Source organism: Gastrolobium bilobum, unplaced genomic scaffold, assembly GCF_033153095.1.
Source record: "Gastrolobium bilobum isolate Gb01-03AN ecotype WA unplaced genomic scaffold, APGP_CSIRO_Gbil_v1 utg762, whole genome shotgun sequence".
Classification (NCBI taxonomy): Eukaryota; Viridiplantae; Streptophyta; class Magnoliopsida; order Fabales; family Fabaceae; genus Gastrolobium; species Gastrolobium bilobum.
The window spans coordinates 695,931-719,869 of record NW_026899802.1 but is presented as its reverse complement, the minus strand read 5'-3'; the positions used below and the strand labels follow the sequence as shown (position 1 = coordinate 719,869).

Sequence of the window (23,939 nt, the reverse complement as noted above, 5' to 3'; positions counted from 1 at the left end):
CGGCAGCGTGATTCCCCTCATGATCAGTCCACCGGGTATAATGTCGATCCAAGAATGAGATGCGGAGGTCGCTGGAATGATGGAACTCGCCGGCCTCTGGAACATGTCCAAAAACAGCAGCACAAGCAGCGTGCCAATCCTCGGAGGTCGATCCGGTGACGACATTGCCGTCAGTCGGTAAGCCCAATATGTCTGCCACATCTTGTAAGGTGATCGTCATCTCACCTTGGGTCATGTGAAAGGTATGTGTCTCTGGTCTCCACCTCTCGACCAGAGCACTAATTAAAAATGTATTGATTTGTGATAAATTATGCAGTTATCACGTGTTAACGAATTTTATTGAATAATTACATAAATACAAAACGACGTAAATAACATACCTGGATATGTTGCATCCTGGCAACATGTATGAATCCCGCCTGTCTTAGGTACTCTTCGACAACCGGTGGAATAGCACCGGTAGGTGGCCCCCCTTGTGGCTTCCCACGTCTGGTCTTAATTTTTCGTACATGCTCTGTATTCCACACTCACTGTGAAATATGCGCTTTTTGCGTCCTCTTTCGAAGGACCTCCCACCTGTACGGCCCAGGGATGATCCACATGCTGGGATCGGTGGGCTCTACATCCGACTCAAATCCCGATGAAGATGATGACTCAGCCATTATCCTCAACTATATAATATAAAACAACATTTAAATTAATCACATGTAACAACCCATTTTATTTACAATTTAGTTAAGCAGTGACATAATTGATTATCACAAAAATTAAGCACATGCGTCATTTATTTAACTAGAATCGAAATTTATGAAGTCCCGCCAAAACGTAGAACAGTTATTTATTTGCAATTAAATAATAATAATACATCGGACAAAAATAATATAATACTAACTGAATACTTAACCCTAGGTCACTACCAACTTGTCCAATACGTACTAATCATCACACCTAACTAACTACAAAGTTATGCACTCCCGCATTAATAACATCATACATACGAAATTTACGAAGTCCCTAACACTATTTATAAATCATTAATTAATATGTTAAACCCTAATGCATAATTAAAAATTAATAATAATAACTACGTAATAATAAAATTACTATATCATTACAACATTCATAGCATCCCACAAAATTTCTAAGTGACTATCCTAATGTTCCAAGTCTCTAATATACAATCAATCCTAACATGTATTACTAACTAGCACTGTTATTTAAATGTATACATATGAGGTATTATGACCTTACCTACGTTGGCAGAGCTTCGCTACGAACCGCGGTTAGAGAGAAGTTAGAGAGGTAAATGAGTAATGAGTGAAAAAAGGAAAGTGGGGTATATATAGGTTGCACATGAGACGCCCCCTTTGGGCGTCACATGTGACGCCCAAAGGGGGCGTCTCATTGTGCAACAGATGTGTAATTTTTTACAAAACAGCATTAAATGCGTAACTATTTAATTTAAATGCATTATTTTAATTTTTTTGCCCAACCCAAAATCTTAAAACATTACGTTTATAAGTACTTCCATTTATATGTCTTTACTTAGCTTATTACCTACTAGTGTGAGACTACATCACACTTGTATGCACTAGCCATATTACTATGCTCTCCTTCAATGAAAGCCCAAATAGCCTCTAGCCAAATACTTGGTTAGTTCAAGCCAAACTTAGCTCTAATACTAATATCACTATTATGCAACGGCTAGGGGAGCCACAAATAGGGAAAATCTCTATCCATGCATTAATGGGTTAAGCAATAATCCACACAAGTGATTCTAAAAGCATATTAATTTCAACACAAAATCTTAAGTTACATTTATGAGTCTTTTCACTATATATTTCTCATTCCTTTCTCATGCGGTACTCTATCAATCCCGCTACCCCAGCAAGGTTATTTTTTATTCAAAGCGCCCCATGTTTTGAGAGCTGTTTTATTTAGTACACCGATTGTCAATGCTACTTCTCAAATTGGTTAGTTTAATTTTAATAATTATGCATCGTTTGCAAGTTGCTCATTTATACAGAAACAAACAAAAGCAAGCTCCAAACTAATAGAATTATAGAAAGCTAAGCTCGTTGACATGTGAACGAATATACTTTGTATACCGAGTGAAGCTTGTGAATTGTTGGTGCTGGTAATTTTGGTGGCTCATGGTGGGCCTCCATATTTTGTTTCATTAAATCTTGTAATGCTAGCCCATTGTTTGTAACACCAGTTTTTTATATTATCGTTGTTATGTGTACGGGAAAAGCGTGTACCATTTTAAAGGAGGTAAAGTTATGTCATTTTAAAGGAGGAGACAGGGTAAATAAAAAAATATAACAGTGTATGTCTCACCTCTTTGTGAGAGTGAAATGACATCAGTTGTGTCATTTAAAAGAGCAAATAATTTTTCCTATATATATTAATAGAAATCTTAAATCATGTGGTTATAAGTTTAACTTGTTAAAAAGTGGTTTATGCGCACCCAATTGGTCCAGATATGCTAGTAGACTGGGCAAAATGGGTAATAATGAGAGGAGGAGGATGTGAACCTAAGTGATGACTTCAATTAACAGATGGATCGTGATTTGTGACGTTGCATGCTTTGTTTTGTGGAGTTACTGTGAGCGTAGCATCGAAGCAAACACGCCTTTATTCAGATGACCATTGGGAAAAATATTAAAATGAATTTATGGTTAGTTAAGTATCCGAACTTAATCATATAACTTACTCCGAAAGTATGTGGTCTATTCATATTGATGTCATATTCATATCGTTACGAACGCGGTGACCTCCAAACCCCTAAGACAAATATTTCCTTCTGGAAATAATCTTATACCCTCACTTTATTGACCTTTTCCACTTCTCCATTTTTTTTCATACTTTCTTATCGGTCGTGTATTCCGCCATGGACCAGAAATTGTAACCATTAGATATAATATTTTTAAATCAATTGTTGTGATTGATGTTGGTAAATGGTTAAATAGGTTCTTTGATTTATTTTCCAAAATTTGCAATCTGGTCTTTTTTTCCGTCTCTTTATTCTCTCTCAGCAAGGCTCAGATTAGTGATTTAATCCTAATTTTCTTTGGTTGTTAGAAACTACTAAAGTAACTCTTTTGACCATTTTTCCAGCTATTGTGAATCTTGCGTACATTGACATATGTCAATTATATGATTTTTTTATCGAATAACTATTCATCTATTGTATTTGGTGTAAATCGGAAAAAAAAAATCTATGGAAAAATGATGTTTCAAATTTTGATGTGAAGTAAAATTATTAGGGGATAAGATAATTAATCTTATCGCTTATGTCTTAGGCATAAGATAAGAAATCATATCTTTAAGATTTGGGTCAGGACAAATCATAAGATATCAATCAGCCCAAAACAACAAGTTTTTGAAACAAGAAATAGAAGTTCACCTGTTTCCAAAAAAAAGAAAGAAATAGAAGTTCACCTTCAGGGTTTGGGTCAGGACAAATTATTCTTCAGATTCACCTAATAACTTTAGGATAAGTGTTTGTTTGACGTTGTATTACTGCCACTCATATTTTTTTTAATAAATATTATGGAATTTACACAAATAGATACGAACTTTTTATAAATATAATATAAAATACAAAATTATAAATTTGTCTAATCTAGCAGTTCAGCCATTTAGGATGATTGACTATTTGACAATAAGAATAGGTAATTCCTTCTCGAAAATTTTTAAAGAGGTTAAAAGATTTTTGAATATTAGTGTTTAACTTTATTTAAAAAAAATTTATTAAAAAAAACAAAAGCAGGAAAGAAAAGTTGTTTAATTTGACGTGAATGTAAAATTCATCTCCAAGACTGAATCAATTGTTATGATTTTAGAATTATTTATTTTAAATGAAAATAGATCCTCTTATGGGTGAAAAAAAATATTATATGGTCATATAAAAATATCACAATCATACAAAGATCACAATCAATCATATAAGAACGAATCAACTGTTATGATTTTATAATTATTTATTTTAATATTTTTTCTCTTTTTTCTTTTATGGGTTTACTTTTTCTACAGTTACTCAGATAAGTTATCTGCAGTAGTCCAATACGACGTCGTTTTGAGGCAAAAATTATAATGTTTTATAATTTTAATTTATTTCAGAGTTATAACAGTTTTTATATTTAAATTTTTAAGATTTCAATACCAAAACAACGTCGTTTTGAAAATAAATGCAGAAATATTTTTCCCTTCTTTTATTACCATAGATCTATTTTTATATGGATATAATTTTTCATATTTTTTTTTTCTTCTTTTATTATCATATATTTATTTTTATATAATTATCATTCTCCTGACCGTGTCATAATTTTTTTTTAACGATAAATACACAATTAACACGCATGGCATGAGTCACATGACAGAGAAAACAACAAGAAAATCATATGTTAGCGTGACAGCATCGTTAGTCATACAGACAGACAAGAACAAATACATAAAAAAACGGAGTTATCCGAATCTAACACGTTGGAATGGCGCGGAATAAATGTCAACGATCCTACTCTCTCTCTCTCTCTCTCTCTAATAGTCATCCTTTTCTCTCTCTCTCTCTCTCTGTATATCTCTCCCGTTCATATATTAAACAGTCGTGACTCAAATTTCTCTAAAATTCACTATCACAGAGATACACACAACCCAACCCAATCTTTAAACCCCAAAAAAATTAGCGTCATCGAAGGAAAAATGAAACTAGTCTGGTCCCCAGAGACAGCATCAAAAGCATACATCGACACAGTACAATCTGTAAGCACTTAAAATTAATTACCTCAAACACAGTTCCATGCGTTGCGAAATTCCATGCATCAATAAATCTCTAACCTTTTTTCTTCCCTTCATTGTTATTATATATGCAGTGCAAGCTTTTCCGTGAATCAGGCGTGGCGGAGCTTGTTTCGGCCATGGCGGCAGGGTGGAACGCACAGCTCATCGTGGAGACGTGGTCACAAGGGGGAGTGATCCCAACCAGCGTGGGTTTAGCCATAGCGAGGAGGCACACGGGGGGACGGCACGTGTGCATAGTCCCTGATGAGAGGTCAAGGTTGGAATATGGAGAGAGGATGAGTGAGGCAGGGATGTCGCCGGAGATCGTGGTGGGAGAAGCGGAGGAGGTGATGGATGGTTTGGAGGGGATAGACTTCATGGTGGTGGATTCAAGGAGAAAGGAATTCTACAGAGTGATGAGGGTGGCCAAGCTGAGTAGCAAGGGTGCGGTGTTGCTCTGCAAGAACGCTAACTCGAGGAATGCTCCTTTGGGTTTTAAATGGCGGAGCTTGGTGGATGAAGAAGGATCACGTCGTATTGTTCGTTCGGTGTTTCTTCCGGTAGGGAAGGGAGTTGACATAGCACACGTCTCCGCCGTAGGGGGTAATTCGGTTTCAACAACACTCAAGGGTGGTCATGGTCGTGGTAAGAGATGGATTAATTATGTTGATCAACAATCAGGGGAGGTGCACGTTATTAGACGATAACTTCATGTTTACCTAGATGGGGACTAAAAGGAGTAATTATCGAAATGTAACAGGCTTTACTTGCCCCCATTTTTTCTCTTTCTGTATATAGTTTCTGAAAAATACTTTGTTACCATGAATGTTGTACATCGCAAACCATTCCATTTGTTTTTTCGGGGGGAGAGTTATGTTTATGAACTCTTTAGTTTACAAATTATACTATGGGAATGTATTCTTCGGAGTACATTAACCTATCCCTTCTTCTTTTTTTTTTTGTTACTAAAAAAACACTTTTGTTTCTCTTCGTCCTCCATATTTGCAATCTATCCACCTCTCAGGCTCTGATGGCTTGATTTCTTTAACATGTGCTTTTTTTTTTTGCCTGAGTGATAAGGAAGCTGGCTTTTGCCAGGTGGGATTTCAGTAAGGAGAGAGGGGACAATGGAGGGGGTAATAGTAATAGCACATGAGCTATCAGTTCATGGCCCTAGACCACGGAAACGCACTTTAGTTACAACATTCTGAATCATTGTAATACCAAAATGAGATTTGGTTCAAAGTAATAAGAAAATGACATGACATCTGCTATTTATATGTTAAGAAAGCACCGAATATTTTTAACTAATTGGGTGTAATACAAATGGTACTATTCTTCTAATCACTTGGATAAAATTTAAGATCCTTGTTATCAAAAAAAAAAAAAAAAAAATTTAAGATCCTTTGCCCAAGCAGCTGCATCATGTATCAACATATTTTTTAAGATGAAGCATGTTCCACAGGGGTTGTTGACCTTCAATGTCTATGTATACCTATTTCTCAGGGCACGTGCAAAAGGCCTAAATTGCCAAGTCACAAGAAAGGGCTTAAACTGAAAAAGGAAACATTACAGATTCAACCAATTTATGGTATTTCTTTTTGAAAAGATCGAATTGGTTTAAATCCTAGCTACATTACAGTTTTGGCTAACTACCAATAGCCACATTTGAGATCCTTCCAACAGGCTGGCAGACTGTTGGGCTATGCAGCTCGAATTCTTGGTCATATTCAACCATTCATCTAATGTGTGTACGTATCCAATTATGGTAGTATCAGAGGACAGTGCTTCTGTGCCCTGCAGCCTAAAGATTCAGAAAACACATCAGTTGAGAATAGACATAATGAAATCGACAATAGCATGATGGATAAATGAATCTCCAGTAGCCAATAACGGTTAACTTACTAAAATGATAAAAAATTTCGAGATTCTGGAAAATAATGTGTTAATCCCAACTATTTTTACTTCTTCTGAAGGCTTTCTTATCCGAAAGCACCTTCTTGCTTTTAAGGCGCTTCTGCTCTCCTATAGCAGCCCTACAAAAGTGCACATTTAATTAGCAGTTGTCAGTAACTTGCCCTTAAGCATCAAGTAGTTCTGATGTAACTTGCCCTTAAGCATCAAGTAGTTCTGATGTAACAGAAGCCACAAGCAAAATGGTACCCAAAGTAAGAAACTGTATTTAACCTGAAGAAATAAAAAATTATAAAAAATAAATATTCTTACATCTTTGCAATTTTCTTCTTTTGCTCTTCTGAGGGAGGTGGTGGGACATAAGATGCTGCATCAATGATTTCCTATTTTTTCGCATTAAATAAACAGAAAAACACCATTGCTAAGAGGAAGTCGTTTTTCAGGAACAAGAAAAGAAGTGAACAAACCGAAGTTTATGTTCTTGAAAAGGGGGGAGGGGGAAGAAAGGTTTAGATAACTGAAGTCTAACATCCAAGAAGACGTATCATATCCCAGATGATCCCAACCAGGATGGATGCCGTATAATAATATTTTTTTAAATGAATTATCAGAATGCTAAGAAGATTTCTCATATAATATATTTCACATACACCAGAATAAAGCTGAGACAATAGTCACCACACCATGCCCCTATTTCTCTTCTTATTAATCATTAGCTGGATCCAAACACGTACACCATGGATTTCATTATAACGAGGAAATGGGAATCAACCAACTCAACAATAAAGGAAAAGGCAACCAATGAATAGCAAAGAGAACAATAAGAACCCAAGAAATATTCCATTTCCCATAGAAGATGTTATACAAACTTCAAGAGAATCCCAAAAATAGTCAGCACCAAAAATCCTACAATTTGGCTTGCCATGTCCGAATACACCACAAGAATGCAGAAAATAAGGAATGAGTGACGTCTATCACCAAGTCACTGTCCTAAGCTGCATTCTCTCACAAGTTTTTTCACTATCAAGACAAGGGATTATTACAAACACCACATTTTCCACAAATTAACTCCTCCAAACCCCACCACCAGAGAAGAATAAGAAGTAACAGACTCCAGAGCTACCAGAAAGGAAAAGCTGGTCATATATAGCAGACATTACTTCGCAGAAACTGTCTTTTAAACAGGATAATTCCATTTGAAGGTGCCAATATATATATATATATATATATATATATATATATATTTAAAAAAATATGTTTCTGGTAGGAGGAGAAGAGATATAGGAAACATAATCATTTCCAGATGTACCAAGCAATGATAACTGTCAAGGACCAAAGGAAAAAAAACACTACTGGAGAATTTAGGAATCGTTTGGTTTAGCTTTTTTATTTTGTAAGATTTTGTTAGAATTGATGTTAAAAAAATTAATGTGTTTGGGAATAATATTGAAAAGTGAGTTTGGAAGAATTAATTTTGTTTGGATGGTAAAGTAGGAATCACTTTTGAAATGTGAATAAAAGTATGTTTTTAAAAATTTTATGGATCCTACACCTACAATCAATTCTGCTCACTGTGAAAGCTAAATATTTACACCTATCTTAAAATCAGTTCTACTCATCGTAAAATTGATTTTGAAAACCCAAAAAATTAGCTAAACCACAAACATGAAATGATAAAAGATCTTTGAAATGATAAAAGATAGGCTCTTAAAGATTTATGGAGAAATGATCTTTGACAATCACACCCAATGCTAAAGCATTCTTTTAAAAATTTTGATAAAAGAAATTTTATATACTAGATTTTCCTATATTACCTGAAGCTTTGCCAAAGCATCCTCAATGTTACCCCTGAGAAAAAGAAAAATGGTATGGTAAGGCAAACCAATCTTGCAGCACACAAGGAAAACAGACAACAAATAGGACAAAAGGGAAGAAACAAACTTCTGCGTTCTAGTTTTAGTTGAAGAAATCACAAGCTCCCCATCTTTGTTAATACGGTTTTTCTCCTGCTCAGGACCAACATAATTAAAGACTACTAAAAGATAATGTAGATGTTCAAACAAACCAAGAGTAGAATCACAATTGGTGAGATAAAAAGATTGAACAGTTAGGATATAAAATATGCAATTTATGCACAATTAGATGTAAAATAACAATATCATTTGCTTCAAAGAAACAATGACAGCCACACAAGGTTAAGGCTTATATAATCAAACAGTTAATCCCTTGATGTTGCACCAAAGCAATGATGAGAAAATATTAGTTGTGACAAACCATTTGCAAAATCTTCTCCCTGACCCCATCACTTAGCCAATATGCATTTCTAACGTTGAAGCGCATGTCCACCTTGGTGTTCACTGTCCAATAAGCATTTATTACAATACAAACAGTACTAATCAGCTCCAGCATCTCATAAAAAGAATAACAAACCGATTATCACCATAACAAGTCATAACAAGTCACTGGATATACCGAACATAAATAAATAAAAAAACAACCTTTATTAACATTCTGTCCCCCAGGTCCTCCACTTCTGGCAAAGCTCACCGTAACATGATCTAAAATTAAAAATAAAAATAAAAAGTCATTAGGTTTTTTTTTTTTTTTTTTTGCCCCCATTTTTTGAGAAATGAGAAAATTGATGAAGAAAAAATGCACCCAAGGTGATTTTAGGAACAGGGCCCTTGTCAGCGGAGAGAGCTCGGAGTTCAGCTTCTTGGAGGAGGTGCTGCACCTGTGATAGCCGAGACGATACTTTGTTGCCACCATCTGAGTCTGACGAAGCGCATCGAATTGCAGTGAAGACAGTGACGGGACGCGAACGCCGTAATTGAAGAGCCCCGTTCACGTAAGATGAGGAGGAGGGGAAAGGACGAGAAAGCCCACCAATACGAAGCGAAGAAAAGGCGAGTGTGGAAGAGTGATGGAACATCTCCTTCACCACCATTCTAGTGGTCATTGCCATACATGAACTATGAACAGTTATGAACCATAACCTGAACCCTTCCTCCTTTTGCTTTTTGGCCTTTTGTTTTCTCATTTCATCCTCTGATTTTTTATTTTTTTATTTTTTAACCTGGTTCTGGTTGATCGAGTTAGTTTTTTGAGTTTGTGATATTTAATTTGATTAAAATATATTATGTTTGTTATTTTCAAAAATATATTATGTTTGTAATTTTGTTTTATGATTTTAATTGTATGTATAATGTTATTTTAAAATTATTATGTTATAAATAATATAATTATATGGATATCCATAACCCCATAAATATTATTTCAAATTGTAACTTTTTAGAATTATTAATTCTTTTTTGTTATAATTTACAATGTATGGAGAATTTATAAAAATGTACAACATACAAGCTGATACAATGAGAAGTTATCCTGCCTTCTCCTTGTCCTAATTCTCTCCTTTTCTTTTACGGTAGAAGAGAAATTTATTTTTATCTGAAAATCTCAATTTTCAGAAATATGATAAAAACTTTCAGTTTACGATAATATCCAAAAATTAAAAATTTAGAAAAATTCAATTTCTCGAGAATCCTGAAAAATATCGACTACCAAACGCCTTAGTGTATTCTAGTTATCCCTTAGTTTTAAAACAATTTTGGAAAAACTTCAAAAATTTCTATAAATTTTCTCAGAATCACTTATTTCTTTTTTTAAATTATTATTTACCCCCTACTTAAAGTTGCTTTATCATTTACCCCAGACATTATTTTCCATCCAAAATTACAGTTAACATTGTTAAATTTTTTATAAAATACCAAAACTAACCTTTAAAACAAAAGCGTTAGTTGATCTTCTTGATTTTCAGACTTGTTTCCACCACATGAATAAAACCATTTGAGATTTGCTCAGTTCATCCAACTTGATTTTCAGATAAAAATTCATTACAATTTTCGGAGAGAGAGAAGCCACTTTTGGTTTGGTGTCCTTTCAATGGCATATGTTCCTTTTGAATGCACAATAGTCAACAACACATAAAAGACTGACAAAGTGAAGAAGATCAACTAACGCTTTTTTTAAAGGCTTGTTTTGGTATTTTATAAAAAGATTAACAGTGTTACTTATAATTTTAGATGAAAAATCAAGTCAGGGGGAGGAATGATAAAATAACTTTAAAAGGATAAATGATAAAAATTTTGAGGAGGGAATAAGTGATCATGAAAAAATTTATAAGAGTTTTTTCGAAGTTTTCCCAACAATTTAAGCAGATTTCACATTATCTCCGATAGAAAATAATTTTAGAAAAAAAGTGACGTGAGCTAAATTATGAATCCAGTAAATTTTTTAAGTATCAAAATGTCAGTTTACTTTCAAGTTTCATTGTTTTTTTTTTTTTTTTGGTAATCTCAACTTTCATTGATTTTATTATTAAGTTTATATGAGAAGGACTATCCAATGGAAAATTCACTTGATTAATAGGAAATATTGCTTAATGATAATATCACATGAATTTATAAAAGAAAACCCAAACACTTTAAAAAAAATGATTTTTTTTTTTTTTTGTATAGTTAAAGAAAGGATTTTACCATGAAACACAATGGATGCTCAAAGTTCTAGCCATTGGATTTTTATTTTTATTTTGAGAGAACAATTTTCTTTTATTTTAGAGTTTGTGAATTTTATTTTTTATTTTTTTGGTAAATGAGTTTGTAAACATTTAACTAGGAAACCTCAAGCATTCACCACTGAATAAAAGACACATTAGTGATTGACTCTCTTTCTCTAGAACTGTCCTGCAGTCAAGTTCCATGATTTAAGTAGACACAATGTATAAATTAACGGATTTCTCCGATCAATGGAGATAAATTATTTTCAGCGAGTCTAAAATGATATCATTTAGGGATAAAATTAAAATATTTTTGTAATTACAATATATTACAGCGTTATATTAATTTTTATCATTATAATTTTTTAATTTTTTAATCTCAAAACGACGTTGTTTCGAGTTTACTAGAGATAACTTTATTTCCGGTCATCGAAGAAATATTTTTCCATAAATTAATTAATAAAATTAAACTAAAATATTTTTTAACAATTTATCTATGGTTCACAACTCTAAAATTCTTATAATTATAAATTTTTATCTAAGTTAATTTATATGAAATATTAATTTAAATGAAATATTATTTACTTTAAATAAAAATTATTTTTAATTATTTTAGTATAAATCAATTAAATAATTTTATTTAAAATTAATATTTTGAAATTATGAAATACATGTTACATAAATAATTATATAAAAAAAACATCTAAATCATCCCAGATAAGCTGAAATACCAAAATATACTCAATAGAACCAACACAAACTAACATGCTACAGCCCAATCTAAATGGGCGGAGTCACCCTTACCTGGCACCGTGTATCTTTCTTTGCCATAGAGGTATGTTATGTTTAGCTGAACACAAATCATTGCGTCTCAAATAATGGTTATCAGGAGCCAAAACGAAAAATGAGTGACACACTATAAAGTGACAACATTTAAATTTATGTAGGTTCACTTTAACTTAAATTAGAGATTTTTGTAATATAATTTGCAAAATAATTAACCTAGAAATCGTGCAAGTAAGCGTCACTCGCAGGTTTCCAACCTGATTAAGGACACCCCTCTAGTTGCCCTTTCAAGGAAATCAACACCAGCTCGTAATAGCTTTCTTGTGCAAGCGCATTTTTTATCAGCGAATCCTTCATCTAGATAGAGTGCAGCATATAAGTTGCACAGAACAAGACAAACACCTCATGCTCACAAGAAAACAACTAAAAACATCAAATACAAACTACTAATTTTATTATAAAATCAGGTCATAATATGAAATTGTGCACGTCACAGATCCTAGCATCACCATAACGACTTCAACGAACAAATCCTTCCACCAATACTAAAATCATCGTATATACGTATAGAGTAAGGACAGAAAAAACACATTAACGGGTAATAACACTAACGAGTATGACGCAGTCGCTGGGGAAACGGGACTAGAGTACTCGACAACAACAATGGTGCCTTATTTTCTGCCCCTTCCTCCTGGATGGTATGCTTTCCTATCCCTTGAATCTGTCCTTTCCCTCTCCTGTGTGCGAGAAGAACCTACTTTATCTCTAAATTCAGATGTTGTTCTCACAGGAAGAGTATCCTCCGAAGAAGGGAGTGCCCAACCTCCCTGCCTGGCCTGCTCAGTTTGTCCACCACGACTAGCTCCTAAAACATCAAACACAAATTTAAGATGACAAGCAAATGACATAATGCTGCTTTTGAAGAAAAAAATTCACTCAACAGCCATAATATTTAGCAAAAAAATAGAGATCACGTGAGTGATTATTACTATTTAGTGCAATGTCATAATACTATATGACTTAATGTGCCATCCAATGAATTTTAACTTTGGCTTTGCCTTCTTTTTCTAGTTTCCTTCATGTAAAAACATGAATAACAACGAAAGACTAAATTCGAAAATAAAATAGATCTATATGAACAAAAAGGAGCCTACCCACAACATATATTTTATTGTTCACTAACTATACTTGGGAATTGACATACAATAAACGTACTAATAACAGGCCACTGCTTCCATCAAAAAAAGAAAAAAAGAAAAAAAGAAAAGAAAAAGAGAGGCACATTGAAGCCATCCTCTTCACACCATTGACTGCATTGTGCATCTCTGCCACTGTCATCCATACTTTGTACTAATAGAGAGCACAAGCTAGAAATACCATCAAACTCATGAACTTTTTTAGTTTTCTATGGAATGCTATAAAAAGTTCACAAAAAAATATTTCCAATAACATGATAACAAATTCACAACCATGTACTTCGGAATGCACCTATGTGAAAGCAAATATACACGCTAGAAGTGGGGGCACACTATTGTGTTTGAGTTAAAAAAAAATTATTCAAAAAACATGTGAAATAATGCGATAGTTGAAAGAAAAATAAAAATGAATATAAAAGGAAGAAATAGAGTGGAAAAAGGATGTAGGGTGTACACTAAAACACACAAACTGCATAAGCTGATCTTGTAATATGGGTTTTCTTTTTTTAGCAAAAAAAAAATTGTAGGCTGCAAAATAGCAAAAACGCATGTCATTTCGTTTGTACTGATTTTCGTGAACAATGGTTGTGATAAATAGCATTGCTCTATAAAATTATTCTATTTCCTTGCATTTTAATTATTCAAGTAAATTAACATTTATAATCCAACAAATTTATTACAATATTTAGCAAATATGGCAATAAAAAAAAACTATTGCAAAGTTTTGGGACAAAAATGTTGACATAAAACTCTGGATGTTCTCTAATAAATTGTAAAGATATAGATATTAATCATCCTCATACTCAAGAAGCAGAAAGGATACTCGGTTACTCACCAATACTCCCGGTCCATCCAGGCAAATACTTTTGACCCTTTCCTTTCCATTCTTCTTCAAAACCAGCAAGTTCATCTATGAAATCACAACCCAAACCTTTAGTGGTGCTGACATACGACGGTATAGAAATGTAGATATCATATCACATCACAAAAAAGTGAATATCAGATCCATAACATACCTTCATTTATATTGTGCAAAGTCTGCATAGTATCCACCTTACCATCTGAACTAAGTTTTCTTGAGAGAGAATGTCCCTATAAAATATCATATGTAAGTAAAATAAAATAAAACTAGTAAGGAACAAAGTTAAAACCACTAAAAAAATAGACAGTGAAAGTTATCCCAAACCACATCAACTTAATACAATATTGCTACCAAAGAGAATGGTATGAATACCTTATCATGAATGCCTCTAGAAATATTGTGAGAAGCTTTCCCTGTGGAACTATCAGCCTCCTTGTTCTCTTCAAAGGTCACCTAACACAACGAAGATGTCATCAGAAAATAACATTCTGCAAATCTGGGATTCAGTCTAGCATTTAATCAACATTCTAAATGCTTACTCCATCACTCCCAGTCCTCCTTGTCCTCGATGAAGTGTAATATGTTCCATTTGTACCACCATAGCTGACTGTTGAGCTATGGACGCAGAAGCTGCGAGCTTGAGGCTGAGGCCCAGTTGCACCAAATCTGTTATACTCATTTCTACCTTGCAATTGTTTGCTCTTCTTTCCTGCAATATGAACCCAAAAAAAAAGAGAAGAAAAAAAAATAAGCCTAAACAAAACCAAGCTACCACTTTTGAGAGAGAAAAAACAAAAGCACCTACTGCTTAACGCAAAACACACATTACCTTCAAGTTCATCATCTGGATGTTCAACGAGTGGTTCATTGTTTGACCTCCTATGCTTTCTTGGATTTCCTTTCTTCTCCTCTGTTGTGTCCTCATTTTCATCATCAGAGTTCAATTCCTGAATGATTGGCCCCCTTTGCCTACTAGGCTCTGGAGCTTGATGCTCAAGAAACCCAGATGGATGCATATCTGGGGGGAAAGGAAATCCAGTAGGACCACCAAAGGGACTAGACGGAAACATCCCTCCAAAAGGACGGGTAAAGAAAGGGTCGTCGAATGGATCCCTTCCCCCAAAAACACTTGAAAATAAACTCCTGGGAGGTCCATTTGAACCAAAGCCTCCAAAACCACCAAAAGAGTCACCAAAATCGAAGAAAGGATCCCTGCCACCTCCGCGTCCTTGCATTCTGTCTCTCTAAGTGCAGTATTCACTAGAGGTACAGGATTATGCAGGATAATTAAACCACAACTACAAGTAATGTATAAACCATACAAATAGTAATGAAGGATTCAACAGAAATTAAAATTTTTTTTTTAATGAACGAAGGTGGTACTAAGGAATACCTTACACCATTAATACTGGGCAAGTATGTTAGATTTTTTACAATAATTATTGTGGGATGCAGTCAATTATATTATTTTTTCTTGTTTTAATAAAAACGGGCTAAGTCATGATCCATTTGGGGTGCAATATATAGGTCCGCCTAATTAAGTGATCCATTTGTTTGAGCTTGGATATCTATATTATTGTTTAGTGTGGGTAACAGTTTATGCCTAACTCTTAGGCCCTATGATGGGAAGGGGACCGGGGTTAACAAGTTTAACTAGGTCACCTCTACATTCATGGTATGTTGAGAAGCAATAGCTCCACAACTTGTCCCATCAATAGTTGTGAAAAGGGAGTGGTGTAAACTGCAGAGGAGATCTGATCCTTCAAACTTCGTAGGAATACCGAAGCAAACACGGCAGCCTTTGAGATATCAAGCATCATGTAAGGAAGTCTAAATCTTTTGGTGTTCTAGTTTCATGTAATCCTATTTTAGTTTTTCTTGCACAGTATCCTCCTTATAATCTTCCTAATTAATTAAAAAAAAAAAATATTAAATGCTTTTAAAGTTCGGTAGACAAATGCTTTTACATTTCCATTTAATCCTTACTGCATTAGGATGATGTAACAGAATACAAAATTAGTCATTTTTAAAGAGAAAAAACTAGTAGCATCATCATAATTCCTAGAAAGGCATCAACAAAGCAAACGCCAAACATCGAATAGAGAATCAATCAACAAAACAGCAAAGTACCGAGTTGAGGTAAAATTGAAGATCGGCGAAATGAAACATACGATACCTAATGCCTACGTACTGAAAAACCACCAAGAAAAGAAAAAAAAAAAAAAGGAAACGAGATCAACATAATCAAAATTCAAAGCCCTTGGTAACCAAAAATAAAAAATAAAATTCAAAGCCCTAAAATGAAAAGAGTTGAGAGAGAGGAGTACAATACCTGAGAGGCGCAATAAAACGGAGACGATCCTTGAAGCCTGATCAATTATTCGGAACCAACAAATACAGTTAGCTATTTGTTCAGATTCCTTCGACTATTCGTAAATCCTTGTCAGGGAATGGAACTCCTCTATCATAAACAAGACATCAAGAGTCGTGAGTCGTGAGTCATGAGAACGAGATATTTATCACCCACCGCCACCATGCCCAATGTAACCCAAATATCCGATGGGCTTTGTTTCTCAAATTCAAAATCACTAAATCGGCCCAACCATACAACCCCCTCGAGTATATTACTAGTTAGTGTTTGGTTGAATGATTATTTTGGGATTGATGGAAAAGTGTAAGTGAATATTGAAGAATACCATGTTTGGTTCAGGTTTTTTTTTAAAAATACTAGGCAAATGGGATAGATGGGGAAATGATTTTTGTGTTGATTTTTGGATGAAATTCACTATTACAGAATACCACTTTAGATGTGGTATTTTGAGATAACTGGGGAAGTGAAAAACAGGTGCGAAGTTTCTCCCGAACATATATTTTGCAAATTTAAATAAATTTCCCTAGTAATATTTCGGTCAACCAAACAACTTTTTTTACATTTTGCTACCAAACTCATTTTCCAACCATTTTTCTAGTAATTACATTTCTCTAGTATTCAAAAAATTTCTCTTCAACCAAATACCCCCTTAAGGTAACTACAATTTTTTTTTTTTACAAATGTTTAATAATCTAAATAAATAAAGAGAAAAATATTTGTCCTCTTAAATGACATAGAAAATTAGAAATTATGTTATTTTAGTTAAAATTAATGTGTTTTATTTAATATTCATATTAAAAAATTATCAATAACCTTTCACTATTTCCCACCAAAAATTTTATTGTGTAATTATTTCTCTTACTGTAAAATATAATAATTTTGAGAAAAATAATATAATTCTATGTCCTTTAAAAGGATAGATATTTTTCTCATAAATATATATCATAAAACTATCAATCAATTAAATTAATATCTTTTATTAAAATAATGAGAAAAATATTTATCTTTTTAAAAAATATAACATTATGTTCTTTTAAATGAAAATATAGTATTTTATTATAGTATCTTTTTTTTATCAGAATTGGTTCTTTATTTTTTTTTAAATTAGCTAAATGTTATAGTGAAATATTGAATTTCACTTAAAAGAATATAATATTATTTTCTTTAAAAAACAAACACTTTTACCTAGAAGAAAACATACTACAATTGAATACACAAATAAATATTAAATTTAGGAAAAAATATTTGTAATTTTAATGATACTTTAAGTGAAACGACCTTATATTTGTTGGTCTAGAAAATGTAAAAGGCCAACAAATATATACCAAAATACAATTGTTTTATTTAAAATGATACAAAATTGAGTTATTTACACTGACATAGTGATTGGTGATTTCACTTATTGTTTTCTTAGGGCTAAATTTACCGTGTAATTTTTTATTTTATTTTTTTCAAATCTTCCCCTCACCAAGTGTATGAAACATTCTTATGGCTTTTAACAGTTATCGGAAAATACACTAAAAAGTAAAGACCTCACTAATGTAGACTGAATACATCCTTATAGTCCATATGATTTGGGAAGGAAAAGCAACCATTTTATATACATGATAACTCAAAACCAGTGTTGTTAAAACCGGATTGGCCCGGCCGGTCAATGGACCGGACATGCAATCGACCTGGTATCAACTCGACGAATCGGTCAAGAACCGCGGTTCAACCGGTGACCTGGCAAATCGATTTTGAAAAAAATATTTCCATTGTTGGAACTGCTGGAATTTGAACTCGAGTCTCATAAAAATGCCCAACAACAACTTACCACTAGGCTGAGTTTGTTTGTTGGTTAATATGCATCACTTAATAGAATTATTTCAAAATAGCATTTAGGGAAATCATACCCTTATTATGAAGATATAAATTATAGTCTTTACCACTAAACTACATTTGGTTCTTGGTTCACTTGCATTATTTAAAATATTTTTTATATAATTGAGTATAAAATATAAATTTATATATATATATATATATATATATATCCGGTTCATGCGGTTGAACCAGTGACCCACTGGTTGAACCAGTGATCCACTAACCCGATACTCCGACCGAGTCGATCACCCGTCCGAGTTTAATAACATCCCTCAAAACTGATGTATTCTAATTTTCAAATGTATGTAATCAGAAAGTCATGGGTTCGATCTCAGAAATAATCTCTTTTGTAAAAATATCATGTACAATTGACTTACTCACAATTCGAAAAGTTTTGTACATCAAGATTTGCCTAATATACGCTAAATAAATTTCATACCCATAGTAGAAGCCAGAAGACAGGTATCCACAACAAAATGATTAAATGATCATCACCGCCAGTTCATTGTAATGACTGTCCATCCAGTTAGCCGATTTACGAGTGAAATATAAAAAGAGATAAAGACAAAATTTTCCTATAAAGAAGTTATGAAGAAATTTTAACATTAAAAAATTCATTCCCAAATTTTGAGATGACAAGGTTGTTGAAATTTTAACGGGAGAGAATCTATTTCCATCCAACAACTATATGTCTTTATCTCATTTTCATGCTCGCTTATAGTCAGCATACTACTTGCTCAAAAACTTTAGCATGAAAATGCCTACTGGATGTTCGGCCATCGCAAATAATATATTGCTGTTATAACTGCTGGAGCGCTTCTACATCTGGCTCTATTGGAAACTCAAGACCCTGTAATGCTGGAATTCGCCTTAAATCCTCTTCTGAATATGCAGGAATGAACCAGTACCTTTTATCGGTGCCAAATACCTGAGAAAGATATATCCATCATCATGACAAAAGATGCCTTTAAACTTAGTTTCTGAATAATGCATCAAACTGACTAATAATTTATTATAAACGGCTTAATGCACCTAGTAGCTGTAGATTATATATCTAATATTGGCATATCATCCATCACCTCCTACACAAATTCTTTTATTGTTTAAGTTAAACCAATCTACCATTTTCTTTTTTTTGGGATACAAACCAACAATTTATAATAAATCATTGTCCTGAATAAGCATTAACTGTTTTTTTTTTTCTTATACAATGGTGATACTCACATTTCAACCTATAACCTCATCTAAACTACCTAAGCCCCTCACCACAAGACCACCTATTTTAACTGTTTTATTAGATACATAGGATGCTATGCATAGAATAAAAGAACTATTAAATCTATAGAACTCAAATTTAGGCTTTTTTTTTCTGTAAAAAAAAGAGAGGGAAGAATAATCTTTAGCACACTCAAGGGAAATAGGGAGAGAAAAAGATGGGCATTGTAATAAAAAAAAACACAGCCTAAGAGGGCTGGTCTTTGCTTAAAACCAGGGAATGTAGAATACTAATGTCATTAAGGGGTTAAGAAAATTATAATCCCCTTACAGCCATCAAAAGCCCTTTTATAGATAAAATTAAAATAAGGATGTTACAATAGCATAAACAATATCAATACTAATATAGGTCAACGCAGAAAACTACATGGTTCAAAACTCGGCAACTTGACCCCATAATATTACCAAACCATACAATGTAAATTTAACCCCTCGTGCATGAGGAAAATTCCCCTCAATATACATGGTTTGGTAAGTTCAAAGAGTTGAGTTGCTGAGTTTTGAACCTCAAAAGGTTTTCTATGATTAACCTATCGTTGAAGGGGTTCCTTGCATTTCAGCCCGAATATAATTATAACGACCACTTCATCCTGCATCAAATTAGAGTACTGGTATGGAAGGAACAAACTATGGAAGGATGCACTATCATTTTTGGCACAATCAATTTCTATTTCTACCAAAAAAGCTAAAGATGTATAGCACATCAGCTACCAACACAGTACATAGCAACAAAAATTCAAAAAATTTATTACCTGCGGTACTTAGGCTAATTTAAAATGAAAACAGCCCATTTTAGGTGAAAATTCGTATTCCAATCATGCTTCCACTATCGTAATATGGACAATGGTATGATTAATGTATTAAGGTTTGAAGCTCATTGTGACATAACATTAGGCTCTAAGAGCAAGGGGATCAACACGATGAATTTTAGTGTTCCAAGACTATCTGGTACATTTCTGTAATCACATTTTTGCTTCAGATTAGTTGCGAAGCAATAAACCGATTGGAATATTTCCAAAAAAAAAGTTTGCTTATTATCCTAAATTGAAGATAAAAATAATAAATTCAAGTAGTAGCATAATGTTAATGAAAGGCTGTCATGGAAACACATTATACGAGGGAAAATAGATGTCACCTGTTCATAATTTTTCCTCCAACCTAGGTCATAATGCCATTTGGGAGTGGCTTTTCTCTCATATGCCTGATAAATTCCATATTTAAAAGTTCAGAATTATACTAGATATTGAAGGCACAGCCAACTGAATGGGGAAAAAACTCAAACTTAAAGAAACAAAGTCACCTCAATGGTGGTAGTATTAGATGTCACAAATGAAATGTGCATAATCATAAAGCCCAAAATACTCAATACAAAAGCCAAGTTCAAAACTGCATGCATAGAACAATAAAGGTTATGAATAAGTTAAGAATATAAACAATAAATTAATTAGAAACAACATTTCAAGAACTCACCAAATGCAATAAAAGACACTGCAAGGTTTGTTGATGGTCCGGAAATCTCTTCATCGGTAAAGAATGCCATAAAATATGGCAATAATGATAAAGTGACAAGAGTTGTCTCAAGAAATGTGTAAAACTGCAGAAAAAGTACATAGTAAAGGTGTTTACTTAATATCTCTTCCAGTACTATAGTCATTTCTCTTCATATATTCCGCAGTGATTATACCAGAAGGAAATATGGTGATTAGATGAGACAGGACAAGCAGACTAACCAAGTAATAAATAACAAGTTATTGAAAATGTTATTAAGGCACTTTTCTCGAGTAACAACCCCCACCTTCAGCCTCCAATACTAAAGAGACAAGAAGAAAGAAGCATATCAAAACAGTGGCATTTTTTATTGAATATTGAATTGAGTATTGACTTTGTACTAAATCAAAAAGTATTAACTTAATCATGTACTTGTTGGCAAAAAGTTACCTATTAATTGATTTTCTTAGAGATATATAAAAATTATTAATGTAGCCTCACCCAATAGCTTAAGTTTTTGGGTTGATTTGGTTCTTTACATGGTATCAGATTCTCATGTCCCGGATTCAATCCTCACCCCCCCCCCCCACTTTCTCTTGTGGAATTTTTTAGCACAGGTAAGCTGGGCCTGATGCATTATCCACCCTTTATGCCCAATAGACTTTCGTGTGAGGGGCGTGTCAGAGATATATATAACCCATTAATGTAGCATCACCCAATAGCTTAAGCTTTTAAGTTGATTTGTTTCTTTACAGATTTAATTCATCTTTCTTTTTTTACTTTGGTGCCAAGAAGAGGAAGAATTAAACCACCCAAGATAGGAAGCTCTCCCTTAATTTTAAGGAAGTGATAGAAGAAAGGTTTGGTGATTCTGAGATCATACACATGTTATGCAGTGAGGCGCCACATCCCATATGGGAGATATTCTTAAGGTCATGTTTGATGAATCAGTCCTTGTTTTTCTGTCATCTTTGACAATCTTAATTTTTGCTACTTTGACTTCTTAAATCATAAGGGTTCATCTCATAAATATAACATTTTTTTTATGGCCAACTCACTACACCTGACGCCAACCCTCCTCCTTTACCCTAGCTATCTTGGAAAATCCATATTAAAATTCTTTGATTTCTTTGTCAAAGTCCTTTCAAATGTGATGTGAGGATACTATGGCTTTGGATGCGGTCATGACAGCATTACTTTCATTTCTTTTGGGCTGGTTCTATCCCTCATTATTTGAGTTTCTTAGAAAGTTTACAAGATTCCTTGTCTGCAACTCAGCTTCATTTATTATTTAAAACTGAATCCTTCATACTTGATCTTTTATTTACTTTTCTTTAAAGTAATGAAGGATATTGAAAATATAAACCCCCAATACTATAAAACAAGTAGATGAAGAAAATAATGAGCTAAGGAAGCTAGACAGCACCAAATCATACACATATCACAGTAAATGTATCAATCAAAAGGCGAGTTGGCTTTCCAAGATACGGTTTACATACCAAGAAAAGAAGAAAATACTTGTAGTTCAAAGCACCAACACAATTTACAACCCAAATGCAATGATGGTCCATTTTGAGAACGCACCTCCCACCTAAAAACCAATGCCACTGTTAGTTAACGTTCCACACCACCCATAACCAAACACATAAACGTTTCAGTCACAGAAAAAGAACTCACAAACAGAACAGTGATGGGAACGAGGAGGTTTAAAGTGGTTACACTTTCGACAGTACCGTATTCTCCGATATTCCGGTTCATTCAAACCATTTGAAGCTAAACCTGAGGACTCCACCAGTGGATCCGCATCACCGCTCTCGTCATCAATTGTAGGCATCCAATTTGAAGGCACACGCCCAGGATCCGTAAAAACAACAGAAAAGTAGCACCATAATAGCATCACCAGCTACATAGGCAATTAACTAACTGAAATTATATGTCATGGTTTTTAGTTAATTCAATACCGATTCCAACATTAAACAACCTAATAGTTGTGTGTGTGTGTATTTATGTTCGTACGAACCAGAGCATGGAAAAGGAGGAGGACGGAAAGAGCGGTTAAGGAACGAATGCCACCGTGGAAGAGACCGGGTCCGTAATTAGCGAGTACGAGGACGTGATAGGTGAATCCGACAAGGCTAAGGACGATGACCATCATGACGGAACCGAGGATGCGCAGCCTCGTACATAACCTGAAAACGTTCAACGCCATCATCACGGTTCCTCTGGATCTGTCCATTCTACGAGTCCACAATCCCAAACATCAAAAATCAATTCAATTTTTCATGTGTTTATCTGGGAGTTCCGTTCCCCACACATGTTCTGTGCTACCTGGTGTGAAGATAGATAAATAATAATCATAATAAAAAAAGAAAAATATTTTCTCCAGAATTCAATATTCTAATATTATGATCCTTTTATTTGAGTCTAAAGTTTTTTTTTTTTTAATAAATATGAAATCCACTGTTAATTATGTCACAATATAAGAATTTAATTATCATGCAAGATGAAAAAAATAAACTCCATAAAAAAAATTAAGAAATATCCGTATCCGTATGGAAACAATTAATAGACTTCAACGCAATTGCTGGCACCTTTTATTGCTTCTTCTCTCTGTATGTAATCATCCAATGTCATTTATCGAGTATGAGGAAGCGCTCTTTCAAGACAGACAAGACTTCAATGCTTTATTTTATTTTACCCTATCCCACTTTTATATTATTATTATTTAAGAATAGAAATGTACCCCAAAAAAAATATTTAAGAATAGAAACGGACACGGACGTGGCACATAAGGGTGAAATTCTGACAAATATGGTTACGCCTGAATTGCCAAATATTTAATCCCAT

General features: G+C 33.7%; 4 protein-coding genes across 8 annotated transcripts; 1 reads left to right on the top strand and 3 right to left on the bottom strand.

Moving 5' to 3' along the window:
• Positions 1-4,646: 4,646 nt before the first annotated feature.
• On the top strand, positions 4,647-5,774 carry LOC133293690 (uncharacterized). The gene is made up of 2 exons (XM_061492294.1): positions 4,647-4,764; positions 4,875-5,774. Exons 1-2 carry the CDS (start codon positions 4,705-4,707, stop codon positions 5,487-5,489), a joined length of 675 nt encoding a protein of 224 aa, XP_061348278.1. The 5' UTR covers positions 4,647-4,704; the 3' UTR covers positions 5,490-5,774.
• A 310-nt stretch (positions 5,775-6,084) lies between these two features.
• On the bottom strand, positions 6,085-9,737 carry LOC133293676 (uncharacterized). The gene is made up of 8 exons (XM_061492278.1): positions 9,355-9,737; positions 9,195-9,254; positions 8,971-9,053; positions 8,638-8,702; positions 8,511-8,544; positions 7,009-7,079; positions 6,688-6,818; positions 6,085-6,586 (listed from the first exon to the last, which is right to left on the bottom strand). The coding sequence occupies exons 1-7, from the start codon at positions 9,734-9,736 to the stop codon at positions 6,728-6,730; spliced, it is 786 nt and encodes a 261-aa protein (XP_061348262.1). The 5' UTR covers position 9,737; the 3' UTR covers positions 6,085-6,586; positions 6,688-6,727.
• Positions 9,738-12,482: 2,745 nt separating this feature from the next.
• LOC133293659 (uncharacterized) lies at positions 12,483-16,584 on the bottom strand. 3 transcript variants are annotated; one of them, XM_061492250.1, is made up of 8 exons: positions 16,428-16,584; positions 16,226-16,285; positions 14,925-15,355; positions 14,635-14,804; positions 14,468-14,548; positions 14,250-14,325; positions 14,069-14,143; positions 12,483-12,902 (listed from the first exon to the last, which is right to left on the bottom strand). In XM_061492250.1, exons 3-8 carry the CDS (start codon positions 15,328-15,330, stop codon positions 12,709-12,711), a joined length of 1,002 nt encoding a protein of 333 aa, XP_061348234.1. In that variant the 5' UTR covers positions 15,331-15,355; positions 16,226-16,285; positions 16,428-16,584; the 3' UTR covers positions 12,483-12,708. The 3 variants fall into 3 exon arrangements, with proteins under 3 accessions (XP_061348234.1, XP_061348235.1, XP_061348233.1); XM_061492251.1 differs by having other exon boundaries at positions 16,272-16,285; XM_061492249.1 differs by lacking the exon at positions 16,226-16,285.
• A 2,177-nt stretch (positions 16,585-18,761) lies between these two features.
• On the bottom strand, positions 18,762-23,717 carry LOC133293669 (probable protein S-acyltransferase 14). Of its 3 annotated transcripts, none has more exons than XM_061492267.1 (8): positions 23,684-23,717; positions 23,113-23,420; positions 22,812-22,995; positions 22,592-22,683; positions 21,075-21,198; positions 20,905-20,990; positions 20,740-20,805; positions 18,762-19,257 (listed from the first exon to the last, which is right to left on the bottom strand). In XM_061492267.1, exons 2-8 carry the CDS (start codon positions 23,326-23,328, stop codon positions 19,129-19,131), a joined length of 897 nt encoding a protein of 298 aa, XP_061348251.1. In that variant the 5' UTR covers positions 23,329-23,420; positions 23,684-23,717; the 3' UTR covers positions 18,762-19,128. The 3 variants fall into 3 exon arrangements, with proteins under 3 accessions (XP_061348251.1, XP_061348249.1, XP_061348250.1); XM_061492265.1 differs by having other exon boundaries at positions 22,770-22,995; positions 23,684-23,710; XM_061492266.1 differs by lacking the exon at positions 23,684-23,717 and having other exon boundaries at positions 22,770-22,995; positions 23,113-23,449.
• Positions 23,718-23,939: the final 222 nt, after the last annotated feature.

Coding starts and splice junctions, on each gene's coding strand:
- LOC133293690 (XM_061492294.1), top strand. CDS start 4,705: ATGAAACTAGTCTGGTCCCCAGAGACAGCATCAAAAGCATACATCGAC. Junction 4,765..4,874: donor ACATCGACACAGTACAATCT/GTAAGCACTTAA, acceptor TTATATATGCAG/TGCAAGCTTTTCCGTGAATC.
- LOC133293676 (XM_061492278.1), bottom strand. CDS start 9,736: ATGAGAAAACAAAAGGCCAAAAAGCAAAAGGAGGAAGGGTTCAGGTTA. Junction 9,255..9,354: donor TGTTCCTAAAATCACCTTGG/GTGCATTTTTTC, acceptor TTTTAATTTTAG/ATCATGTTACGGTGAGCTTT. Junction 6,819..7,008: donor AAGAAGAAAATTGCAAAGAT/GTAAGAATATTT, acceptor GCACTTTTGTAG/GGCTGCTATAGGAGAGCAGA.
- LOC133293659 (XM_061492250.1), bottom strand. CDS start 15,330: ATGCAAGGACGCGGAGGTGGCAGGGATCCTTTCTTCGATTTTGGTGAC. Junction 14,805..14,924: donor TCCAGATGATGAACTTGAAG/GTAATGTGTGTT, acceptor TTCATATTGCAG/GAAAGAAGAGCAAACAATTG. Junction 12,903..14,068: donor TGGATGGACCGGGAGTATTG/GTGAGTAACCGA, acceptor TTGATGTTTTAG/GAGCTAGTCGTGGTGGACAA.
- LOC133293669 (XM_061492265.1), bottom strand. CDS start 23,328: ATGGACAGATCCAGAGGAACCGTGATGATGGCGTTGAACGTTTTCAGG. Junction 22,996..23,112: donor TCCTCCTTTTCCATGCTCTG/GTTCGTACGAAC, acceptor TTGCCTATGTAG/CTGGTGATGCTATTATGGTG. Junction 22,684..22,769: donor TTCCCATCACTGTTCTGTTT/GTGAGTTCTTTT, acceptor ATTGGTTTTTAG/GTGGGAGGTGCGTTCTCAAA.